This window comes from Podarcis raffonei, chromosome 9 (assembly GCF_027172205.1).
Source record: "Podarcis raffonei isolate rPodRaf1 chromosome 9, rPodRaf1.pri, whole genome shotgun sequence".
In the NCBI taxonomy this organism is placed as follows: domain Eukaryota; kingdom Metazoa; phylum Chordata; class Lepidosauria; order Squamata; family Lacertidae; genus Podarcis; species Podarcis raffonei.
Window position 1 is genome coordinate 42,993,288 of NC_070610.1, and position 12,846 is coordinate 43,006,133.

The window sequence follows — 12,846 nt, forward strand, 5'->3', positions numbered from 1 at the left end:
GGAAGTTGTGTTCCCAGGCTTTTACTGTGAGAGGGGCAGCTCCAATGTAGACCTGTCATTTGGCCTCATCTTTTTTGTTGTTGTTTTGTACCTCATGGCAGAAGAAGAGCACTATCAATTATTCTATTTAAAAAATGGTGTCATCTGTGAAGAAGGCATTATGCCTTGGAACTGCTGGAAACCTTGGTCATTACACCAAGAAAACAGAGCTTAGCTTACTCTCTTTAACAATACAGTGGTACCTAGGGTTACAGATGCCGCAGGTTACAGGCACTTCAGGTTACAGACTCCCCTAACCCAGAAATAGTACTTCGGGTTAAGAACTTTACCTCAGGATGAGAACATAAATTGTGCGGTGGCGGCACGGCAGCAGTGGGAGGCCCCTTTAGCTAAAGTGGTACCTCAGGTTAAGAACAGTTTCAGGTTAAGAACAGACCTCCAGAATGAATTAAGTTCTTAACCCAAGGTACCACTGTACAGCTTGATTTTGTTCTGATATTGGGAAACTCTGTCCTCCAAATATCATAGAAATAAATTACTTGGGGACTGAGTGCTGGGAGAGTATTTTTGTTATTGTCATCAAGGTAAATGCTTCCATTGTGATGTAAAGTGCCTCTGTCGGTTCTCCTTCAATTGCCTTTGTCTGTAGTATCATTTGACCTAGTAAATTCAGTGAGAGCAGAACTGCAGATTCGTTGCTGAAATAAAGTATGAAACCACATTTAATGCCACCCTGTATCAGGTTACAAATATAGGTACAGATGAATTATAGCAGCGACCAACCTTAGTGCTGTTAGGCAGTGTTAGATATCACTTACTTGCACAACTAAAATGTAAAATAACATTGCTCATCCATTCATATACATTTGCAAGGGCTTCCCTGAATGTATAATAAATAAGCCATTGTCATCATCCAACAATTGCCAGACAGTGTTATGCTGTTATGTAATGAATGTATAAATATCACAATGAGTAGGGCTAGTAAGCCTCACAGATTAGCAGAGGCAAAATGGGAGGAGGAGCATTATTTCCAGTGTGGGATTAATGCACTGAATGCAGATTCATTTAAAAGGCAGTTTAGTTATATGCATGTAAGAGGCTCAGAGCCAATACAATCCTAGTTCCTAATCTGGTCTGAGCCACTGATATTTGTGACATGGCCTAGGATAAACTACTTGACCTCTTCCTGGCTCAGCTGGTGCAGCCATAAACCAGTACAAAGGCAACTGCTTGTATTTAACCTACAAGAAAGGAATCAGGATGAGATCTAATCACACAAGTAGCTCCATGTGCCCAATAGGGCTTGGGGTTTAAGTTTCTCGAAGAACAGCCACATGACAGATCACTTTTGCAGCTGTGTAGGCTCTCAAAATTAGATTGGTAGAAGGTTCCCAGTCCCTATCTCAGTGTGTGTTTTTTAAAAAAATTCCACTGGGCGTGCCCAAGCCCTCGGGTGCACCTGAAACAATTGTTTGGATCCCAGTTTAAATGGCACCCCTAAGTGCTTTTGTTAACTCTCACTTTCATAATGAATGTGAACTCCCACTCTCATAATGAATGTGAAGGTTACATAATTTTGAAGCTGGAGAATTTTTAGACTGCAGACTTCCACTTTCTAATGTCAAATTATCCTGACACCATAATATACCATTTATGTAGCTGTGCACAATTATGAAATAGTCTTTGTATAGCTGAATAAATTTGGAACTTGATCTAAAACTCTTCTGGGGATATTTTTACTTTGCATCATAAAAAAGCTGACAGAGTTAAAATTAGTGAGCTTTTAAGATTGTGGAATTTATGTTGTGTGCAAGGGGAAATAGGAGGACGTAAAGGTTACTCTTGAGCTCATCCTGGTTCAGGGGTTTGAGAGTTAGAAGGGGATCCGGAAGCCATGCCTCTCATTACATTGGCATGCAGTACACAGCACAGGCACTGGATTTTAAGCAGCATAATGTCAAAATCACACGTATAGTTTATAGCATTTTAATTATCACTCTACGATTCACCACTATGCTCCTTCAGTTTAGACACATTAGCACTGTTCACAGGTTCTGTTTTCCTACTTTGAATGCCACCGTGCCGCAACTTATGGAATTTATGGTGGAAAAGTCATCTCCGCATTTTCCTACCTGGATGTTAGCCAATACTGCCCTGCAACAGTAGTCAGTGACATGGTTTGATGGTGGTGACAGTTTGTAACTCCCCATCTTTCTGCATTACCAGTGCTCCTGACTCCTTGTCTTTCCCATCTCTCCCTCTCCTGAGCTGGTGGATTTCTAGGAGAAGCTCCTTTTCAATCATAGTACCAGTTTTTACACTGAAGGGCAAGGGAAGACCTCTGGTCAGTTTCTTTAAAAAATACTACTGCTCTGTAGTATTGACCTTGAAGCCTTGACCTTCATTCATGTTCTTTTAAAGGAAGAAATGTGATTATCTTTTTAGAAGACTGAGAAAATATAATAATGAATCAAAGCAGTTCTGGGTCTTGCATCCTAAAATACTGTATTTTTTGCTCTATAAGACTCACTTTTTCCCTCCTAAAAAGTAAGGGGAAATGTGTGTGTGTATTATGGAGCGAATGCAGGCTGCACAGCTATCCCAGAAGCCAGAACAGCAAGAGGGAGCGCTGCTTTCACTGCACAGTGATCCCTCTTGCTGTTCTGGCTTCTGAGATTCAGAATATTTTTTTTCTTGTTTTCCTCCTCCAAAAACTAGGTGCATCTTGTGGTCTGGTGCTTCTTATAGAGTGAAAAATACGGTACTTAGAGGGAGCTACAGCAGAAATCCTCCAAGTTAAGGCCCCTTCCAAGTGCTCCCAAGATGTCTTCTCTTGAATCTGTCTCTTTTTGCCTAATGTCAGTTGTCTTGCCATCAAATAGTTGTCTTTTTCTCCAGTTCAGCTAGAGCTGAGCCTTTCTACCATAGCTAAGAAAAGGAGGAGTACCAATAGCTGAAGTTGTTGCCTGGAGTGTTTGTGTAAGAGCAAGGGTAAACGTGCACTGAACTGTTGGACAGCTCTTTCCCTCACCACAGGAAACTCCTGTTTTCTGTTCCCCAACTACAGGTGCTGCTAACATCTGCCCATCTTGCTTGCTATTAGACTTGTCAGTTTTGTCCTGTGTGATTGCAGCTAAGCAGAGGAGTTGCTAAGGTGAAAGCATGGGGCGAAGGCCTACCATGCCTTGCCGTTGTGCAAGAACCCACAGTCCCCTCCGTCCCTTTTAAAAACCTAAAATAGTCGGATGGAGCACACTGGAGCACACACACAGCCTTTAAAAGGAAAAAGGGCATCTTCCTCCGCGGCCATCAATTGATTTAAAACTTTCATGCCAGCATACCGACAGCAGGAGAGAGTCTCAAAAGTGCTTTAAGTGGCATGTATGAATTCAGTCTCAGATATTGCTGCCAATTACTACCAGCCATTAGCTAGCAAGGGTAATGAGCAAGCCAGTTACCTGAAATGTGCTTGAAGCTCACTACCCCCCAGAGCTTTCTTTTGAAAATTGCTTCCCCTCCAACATGTAAGCTATACTTACATAGAGCAGCCGTAGAGTCTACCAAGGCAGGCAGAGGTTAGCAGGAGCAGGGAAAAGCCACAGAGCAGCGCCCATGCATATTTCTCCACTTCTACTGCAACTGCTTCTCCTCCCTCTCCTTTTATCAGCTAAGAGCCCTGAGCTCCAGCTGTGCTAGGAAAATGGTCACTTCTAAATCCTAACCTAGATTCCTTTCTTGAAGCTCTTTTGGCTTCAGCCCCTTCTCTCTTTGCTAAGCAGCACGCCTTTCCCTTAGAGAACTGTCTTTTCCCTGGGCATTCATTCCGGTTGCTATATCTAATGCTTGGTTAAAGGTAACAGACATGGATATAAAATTATCATATGATTCTGAATCTCCCATTAATGTGCATAATAGTGAAATTAAATACTTCCCGTGGTTAAGGCAGGTCTTCTAGCTCTGAAATTATGCTCTAGCCCCAGAGACCAGCCAAAAAAAGATGTTTATGGCCCAAGATGCACCTAGCAGAAGATGAAATCTCACACATCCCCATTCATCAGTACTATGGCATCCTCAATGCCTCAGAAGCAGTAGACTTTGGGAATGGCTATCATAGCTATGGAGAGTAGAGAACTTAATTACAAGAAAAGGGGGTGTTACCAGGAAAAAGAACAGCAGGGAAATGACATTCATTTTATTTTGGGAAGGGCAGCACCCCTGATGGGACCAGTATGTGAATTGAGTAGTGCTTACAGGAAGCTTTTAAGCAATTGCCATCAGTGGTGGGGAGACTGCTATACTATCATTGGCTTAGATTGCTGAAAGAGTGGAGAAATCACTTGCCTGCTAGGGATGGTGGAGAAATTCAATTCAGTACACATTTAACACGGAACCCATCAAACCTGCAGTTTCCAAAATAATATGTGAACCAATATACATCTAACCTTCAAAAGTTGCACTTACCAGAATGCTATTTGGAGTGATGTATGTGTATACAAAGACAGAAGTGTGTGCATACAAAGACAGAAATATTCTAGTGAAATTTTGTGAGTCCCTACTTTTAAGGTTTTTAATCAGGCCATGACTAATGGACATACTTGAGTAGAACTTTTCAGTGCACTCATTTAAAGAACTACTCAGGTGTAAGTTACATTGAATTTAATGGGACTTGCCCCCAGGCAAGTGAGTATAGTAGTAGTAGTATTAATAATAATAATAATAATAATAATAATAATAATAATAATAATAATAATTTATACCCCGCCCATCTGGCTGGGTTTCCCCAGCCACTCTGGGTGGCTTCTAACAAAATATTAAAAATAAAAAAAACCATCAGACATTCAGATGTAGTTTGGTTTGGCATTAATCTTAACATTTAATGCCTGTGCATTTGGTCTTCAAAAAAATGTTTTTAAAGCATATGCTGTCTTTTTCCTTAATGGATAGCCTACTGTAATGTGTAAATGCATTCTTCATATGTTTCCTTGGTGATTTTGAGGAGATAAAGGAGGTAGATTCCAAGGAGGAGTTGGGTTTTTTGTGATTGCAGTTTTTGTAAATTGTAAGTTTTCAAAACTATTTTAAAGTTGTATTTTAAATTGTTGTAATCCACCCTTGGGCATTAGGGTGAAGGGCAAGTAATAAATTAAAATGATGATGGAGTTTGTGGCACTCATTCAATCTGACTGCACTTGAACATTTGATAAATCATGGTTCATCACGATATGAATGAGCTCAGCATCCTGCTGTGCTGCACTGCTCCCCTGCTCTTTCTATAGCTGTGAGGAGGAATTCAGACATTTTCACTTTTATTTTTGCTTAACCCATTTGTCATGTCATCTAAACCCAATAATCTCTTATTGATCTTAACTATGGTTTAATTGAAACAAGCCAGCTTCAAACTGTGGCTTATGAATCTGACTTGTTTCAATAAACTATAGTTAAGATTAACCAAAAATTTACAGTTTAGATGCAACACTTAAATGTGACTAATCATAAGCAAAGGTTTCTGATCTCACAGCAGCTCTGGAGGAGAGCCTGAAGGAAAACTAGGTTTGTTCCCTTAATGATAATCCATAAAGATAGTTTACTGTGACATTCAAAAACAGTCACTGTGTGTTTATGGGTGGTTTTCATATAACAAGTGAAATTTATCAACACAAACAATGCCAATGTCAAGGGGTTGTAGCTCCCTAAATTCATGACCCTTACAGTCATTGAACACACATAACAATGAATTGGAGATTATTTGTGGCAAGTATGACTTGAATTGATCGAACTTGTTTTTTCCCCTCCCTCATAGCTCCTCATTGAGAAGTGTGTCGTCTGGATCCTCAAGACCTTCCAAAGTCTGTTTGGTGTGTGGAGATGAGGCATCTGGGTGTCATTATGGAGTAGTTACCTGTGGCAGCTGTAAAGTCTTTTTCAAAAGAGCCGTGGAAGGTAAATCCTCATGTGGGTTCTTCTTTTATATTCTTTCTTATATGATTATAAGGAATTTTCATTGCATGTTCCACAATGCCTTTAACCTTAAGAACTATCGCTTTAAAATGATTCAAAAGATGTATGCACCATCAGCTTTATCTACAAAACACCTGGCCACAGTCTGCTGTATGCCTCTAAGCTTTAATTCACATTTCCATAACTTTATTTTAAACCCTGATTTGTTTCATCTGCTAGAAGAAGTAAAGTAAAGAATTTTTCTGTAGCCACAAATAAACATGTCCAAACCTTTCATAAGCTGGAGGGGGATTCTGGGTAGAGTCAGGCAGATGATGCATCCAACTGTTCTTCAGAAATCCATAAATAATAACAAATGTAGCTTAAAGCTAATTTATGCATGGTAGTTATACAATCATGAACCCACCCTTTTAAGATTGATAAGCATTTGCATTCTCCTTCTAAAAAAGAAATGTTTAGGCCTGGGGAGGAATCTACTTTTCATTAAGAAGCATGGGTTTCAAGTGCCTGGAAATAAGTGATTTGTTTTTTAAGAAGGCATTTCAAGAATGCATACTTGCCTCTAGTTCTCACTCTGAAAACAATCTTTTGGACTATTCTGTATCCCCTACTCTTTTTCACTCATTTGCTCTAGCTCCATTTGACAGTTCTGTCCCTTTATCCTGGCAATTTCTCTCTACCTTCTGCCCTGTTCTTGATCTTAGTTAACACACCTTCCCTTTGGTAGTGTTGTGTCCTGCACTATATTGGACTGTTCATGCCATTCAACTGTACCTATCAGTATAAAGGTTTAAAGGTGAAGGGCTGGAAATTGAACAATTCAGCAAAACAGAGAGTTTTTCGGGTAACTAATTTTCCTCTAGAGTTATTATGGACTTGAATTCTGTGCCTCTGCTTTCCTACTAAGAAGCAAGTTCCACTGGATGTAATGGGACTCACTTAAAGCCTGAGGTTACCATCTTAGGGTGTTTAATGATGACACACTGTTGAAAAGTTCAGCATTATAAAGTTCATTGGAATACCCAAATTTATTGAGTGGAGAAAACTCACTATTAGATGCTGTGAGACACCATATTCTATTTTACCAGGTGTTTCTTATATGGATAAAATGAGAAAGAGAAGCAGGCTGCTGCTTTGAGTGACAGGCACATTGTCCTCCTAACCTCCAACTCTGCCTCTGAATGTATCTTTGGCTCAATGTAGATGTCAAGCTTAACTATAGTTTGGCAGGATGTCTGAATTGGAGTTGGCTAGAAGAATGTAAGAATCTGATTTGGGTTTGTAAGCAAGGGCAGTGCTAGCTATGGACTGGTGTGATGTCTGAATTAACAAGTCACATTTACGGCCATCACTCTGCAGTGACTGCTGCATGTGGAAACAGGAGTGAATTTATGAAGCTGAACACTGAGATAATGAAATGTGAAAGGGGTTGTCTGGTGTATATTTGGAAGATCATACTGTGGTTTGAGGTCTAGAATTATGGTTAGAGATGCAAACCATGGTTTGGGGTGATGTCTCAGGGTTGAATTTGTGTTTATATGCATGCATGTATATTCCTTTGTTTGGGCTTATTGGTATAGGGGCCCAGAGGCAGTTGAATAGCTCTCTGTCCATCTTGTATTCAAAACTTTTGCAATTACAGTAGTACCTTGGGTTACAAACACCTCAGGTTACAAAGACTTTGGGTTACAGACTCCGCTAACCCAGAAGTAGTACCTTGGGTTAAGAACTTTACCTCAGGATGAGAACAGGAATCGTGCGGCAGTGGCATGGCAGCAGCAGGAGGCCCCATTAGCTAAAGTGGTACCTCAGGTTAAGAACGGTTTCAGGTTAATAATGGACCTCGGGAACGAATTAAGTTCGTAACCAGAAGTACTTGTCATGTTTGTTTTGCTACGTTTGGAATTGACAATTAATTTAATTTAAGCATCCCAGCAAAAAAAGAAAGAAAGAAAGAAAGAAAAAAGAGGGAAAATAGAGCTTAATCTAACAAAAATATTAGATTCACAGAATCGGTATGTTTTCAGATTCCCCCTCCCACTCATTTGTCAGCAGATATTCTCCCACATGTTCAAAGTGATTCTGCATCCTGTAGTGACTAGAGAGACATGCGGTGGCAATGTATACAAGGGTGACTGGAGTACTGCTTTTCAGTATTTTTCTCTATGTCTTTTACCTGGGCATTATGCTACTGTTGACCGCTTCTAGCCTCTAGAGTTTAAATTTACTTTTCTGTTAGGAAAAAGTACAGCAGACCTGCAACTTATGCACACTTAAGTTGTGCCCATTCAGCTTTAGGTGCTTGGCAGAATAAACCAAAAAATTAAAAACGAGGCAGAAAATAAGAGGGTATCCATGGGGGCGGGGGACTTTGGCAACCCCAACTGCCATTGCACCCAGTGTGTTTTGACGATATATGATTTTGGCTTTAGGCACTATCCCTGAAATGTAAGCTCCACATAAGTTGTGGGTCTGCTCCATGTAGCAATAGTCTGATATTGTCTTCTCCAACTCTAGCTTCCCTCCTTCTCTAATGAGATTTTAGCCACATTCAATTATTGTGCTAAAGATGCAGCAGAAAAGAGTCATGATTGCTTGTGTTCACCTGTTGACTCTACCTTTCTCCCCTAGTTATTCCTTTTACTAACAAAATTGAGATTGTACGTTCTTCAAGACAGAGATCTGTATAGTTTGCTTACATTGCTCTGTAAGGTGACATGTAGGACAGTAATGCTATATACATAATAAACTTGGCAAAGAACATTTATGAGAGATATTAATTAAAGGCAAGACATTTTACGATGGATCATTTACAAGTTGTTAGTGATCAGTGTTCAGGTGTTGCTCGTCACTTGTTGCTGCAGGCTTGTGTGAACTACATAGCAACAGCACAGTGAAACTGAAAGCTTGGAAGGCGTTAGGTACATAGTACAGATGGAATAAGCTTGTCTGTTACCTGATTAAAGCCCTTCATTTTAAAAAGGGGCAAGGAGCGAGTTACCATTTTAGCTGATTCAGTAGCACAGTTAGCTACAAACAGAAGCTGCTTAGGATGGTGTGGATTTTTTTTTAAAACATCAATTTTTCTACTCAAATTCAGAAAATACTATCTTGTGTGTTTTGTTTTCGAGGATTACTGGTGTTCATTAGCTAGACGAGGTTTTTGGTGCAGCGCTAGTATAGACTGGGTGTCTGCAATGGGGTGGGGGTTGAAGTTGCCTATTAGTATTCTCTGTTTCTCATTAGGTTTACTATCTGGGTGAGCACTATCTGGGTGGACTATTGGGGCACATTAGAGATTCTGTACCACCCATCTCTGCATTCTCCCTCTGCCTGATCTGATAGTGGTGATCTCAGGCATGAGGAGGAGGAACCTCCAGAATGGATGTTCTGTGAGACCTCAATATCCATGTCAGGGCTTACTTGTCAGAGGTAGTTCAGGATTGTCATGGCAACCATAAGGTCATGGAGCTGCCTCCAGTTGTCAGTGACCCAACATGTGCTAAAGGTCATGCTATGGTATGGGAATGAGAGGGATTTTTCTTCTCTCCTTTCATGGCCAAATCACTTTTGAATGAGATTTAGGCTTGCCGTGTCTTCCTCTCTCTGCGTGGGTGAGAGAACAATCCATGGGTGAGAGAACAATCCAATCTCAGGTTGATGGGTCCTAGAGAGAGTTATGAGAGCACTTGCAGTATTTCTGCTAGCATGGCTGGTGGTCCTGTCAAAGCCCTGGTTGCTTTGTGGAATGTGGAAATGACTCAGTTGATGTAATTGCTCCTAAGCTCCCTTTTGGTGCTGCTGGTTTGGCCCCTTGGTTTACAGGGAGATATGAGTGGTGTATGAGAACAGACAGTGATGGGAATGCAAGTCAGAAGTGGATAATGCAAAACACAATGAAAAGCTCATCTCAGAGTCTTCTGTGACTTTATTTGCTAAGCACTTGGAAATTTGCATCCTTAATAATTTGCATGCCACTTCATTGCCATTAAATGGGTCTCTAGTAAACTGGGATTAATTTCATTTATTGAGGCCTGGGGACATAAACAAGGTGCTTGGAAGAGTACAGGGTGCCATCTTTTTGCTTGGCCATTGCTGCTTCTGGCTCATAATATTGAGCAGGAAGTAATAAATACCTGCTTGCTAGAAGGTGAGTTCTGAACCACCTTAAAGGACTATTCCAGCTCTCAGCCAAATGTCCAACGTAATATTTTTGGAAACTGCTCAAGTGGATGGTTGTTGTGCAAGACTTGGATGGCACTGATTATCTAGATCCATTTCAGTGTACTTACAGGGTTGAACTTTGCACTGAAAAGGCTATTTGCAGATAAACAGTGATTTGTACACTAATAGTTACCTTGGCTGTGAACATGGATAAGTGGGAAGGCTGTTTGTAGGATTGGCCAAAGTAGTCTAGGTTCTCTATTATTAGAAAACTGTAAGTCTTGGTGAAAAATAATGCAGGGTCCTACTGCTCCCCTCCCACTTCTTGATCCTTGTGCATTTTCTTTCTCTTTTTCCTTTTTTCATATCTGGAACCAATGGATTGCAATCTTTGTCTGTGCATTTGGAATGAACATAATCTTTAAAAAGGAAAGGCAACTTTATTAATCTCTGTGTCTGGGAGTTTCACATTTCTCCTAAATGTAATTTGATACCTGAAGCCAAGAACTCAATCATTCATTCTCTGTCACATGGATCCAGAAATAAGACACTTCTGTTAGCCTGTGCACCGCATAATGCATGCAAATGCTATGCTTAACAATGCTAGCTGGAATTGTGAAAGTGATAGGTGCTTATTTGCTCTGATATTGTGTCATTATAATGATATACTATTGGGAGAAATTAATAACAGCACTCATTGTTTAGTATGCACTAGCACGTAAAATCAAAAACTAATGAAAGCCAACACTGTTGGAAAGTAATAATCTCAGACTTGCCATCATAAAACAGAATAGCCTAGCAGTGAGGAGAAATGTCTGCAGAATCAAACATAAAATGCCAAATTGAAAGATGGGAACTTTACAGGCTTTGGGAATTGGGACGGATATCTCATATTTGTTTTCCCACTGGGTCACCTTGTCGGTACTTGTGTGCTATTCAGTTTGAAACATAAGAGGAAGCCATTTTACAATAATATGCCTTTACACTGATTACAGGCACACAAATGTCTCTATCCCCAATAACAGTGACATTTAGTCTTGATTTATTAGAACCAATTGAAATGTGATTTATTGCTTGGTCTCTGCTTTACTCTTTCACAATTAATTTGTTGAGGACACAGTATCCCCTAGTTTGGAGAATGTTAAAACCTTGCAAGTTAGAAATGCGAAGGAAGGGGTGGGCGTGGCTTGTTGGAAAGCTAAATGGCAGCATAATTCTGCATCTCCAATCGCCCTGGGACAAAATATAAGCAAAGCGGATCCTATTGACATCTGATCAAAAGTTTTATATAGCCTCAGCAAGGAAATGATTCAAGGAATACATGGACCAAAAAGCAAACCTGCAAGGTTAGTTAGAGGGAGCTTTATCCGAGGCTTCAGAGGAGGCCTCAGACACTGACATGGCTAAAAGCAGCATGAAAGTCCCCAAAGGCAGGAAAGTAGCTGCTACAATGGAGGAGGCCAGAGATGCAGATGTGTACATTAATAAAATAAGGCAAGCCCTAGCCTTGGACTGGAGAGCAGCCCTAGCTCCACTTGAGAAGAAATTCGATTTGCTATCTGACCAACTGTCAGGTGTTTCTAAAACTGCAAATGATGCACACAATCTTGCTCTAACCACCCAATCTGAGATCCAGCTCTTACAAATGGAGACTGAATATTTAGCTGTGAAGCTGGAGGAACAATCAGACAGGGACAGGAAGAGAAATGTGAAGAAACAGGGGGCCACTAGGTGGCGCATCGGAAGATGGCTGACAATAACATCTCTCCGACCCACACGAGGTAATTTGGAGGCTATGATGGGGGTAATTAGCCTCCTTAACCCCCCAGGATTGTGGGGGGGGATGGCCCTTGCCTGCTGTGCCCTATACCACCCCCGAATTTGTGGGGGTGGGGGCACTAGGCACAAAGCCCTCCTGTGGGATTCCGGCACTCCTGGACGCCGTCCCTGATTCGCGCCGCTAGTTGCAAGGATCTTCAAAAGAAACAATTTGGACGAGATAAATTGCACATGCTTCAAGGAAAAGGGGGGGAGTAAAGACTGCTGACAGAAGAGATCTCTGATAACAAGACAAGAATAAAATATAAGAAGATACGTCAAGATACGGTACGACAAATGACTGAGGGGGGAGGGGGGAAAAACCTGCCTTCCCTTTTTTCTATGTGATTTAACAAGAATCCCCTCCCCTAATGAGTCAGAAATTAAGGACTTAAGCTGTGGATTTAAGGCTGTGTGGAGATAAACTTTCGATCCAAAGCAATGTTTCAAGATGAAGCTGGAAAGCTAAGAGTTTTGGAATGACGCAGTTAAAAATGCCGTCGCCATTTTGGGAGGCATTGTTGGAGCTCTTGGGTCTGGGAGGAGAAAGAGAGAAATAGAGTTGTTTACATATCGTGGATCAACTCCTTGGTGGGACTTAAGAGCGACAAATGCCAAAATTTATGATGGAAAGAGTGATGTTATCTACGAAGGAGATATATGGAAACCATCTGGACTTAGTGGAGGAACGGGAAATCCACACAGGATTATTATACTTGCTATCGGCTTAAGGAGACTAACAGAAGAGATCGTAAAGGAAAAAGAGAAATTATATGAACAAGATATGATGTGGAAACACCAAGATAAGACTGGATAGAATTATGAACTTTGTCTGGACTGATTGGGACTGATCTGGACATGAACGCAGTAATAAGAAGATGATCTGAATCCCCCTTTGGATCTTGA

The 12,846-nt window shown here is 40.8% G+C and overlaps 1 protein-coding gene across 7 annotated transcripts in view; it reads left to right on the plus strand.

Annotated features, from left to right (window-relative positions):
- Nucleotides 1-12,846, plus strand: part of NR3C2 (nuclear receptor subfamily 3 group C member 2) — a 135,271-nt gene that overhangs the window by 74,715 nt on the left and 47,710 nt on the right. For 6 of the 7 annotated variants that reach the window (XM_053403165.1, XM_053403161.1, XM_053403158.1 and 3 more), the window contains one exon: nucleotides 5,801-5,952. In XM_053403165.1, coding sequence (XP_053259140.1) covers nucleotides 5,801-5,952 — 152 coding nt within the window. The remainder of the gene's footprint in view (nucleotides 1-5,800; nucleotides 5,953-12,846) is intronic. The other variant, XM_053403160.1, reaches the window with a different exon arrangement.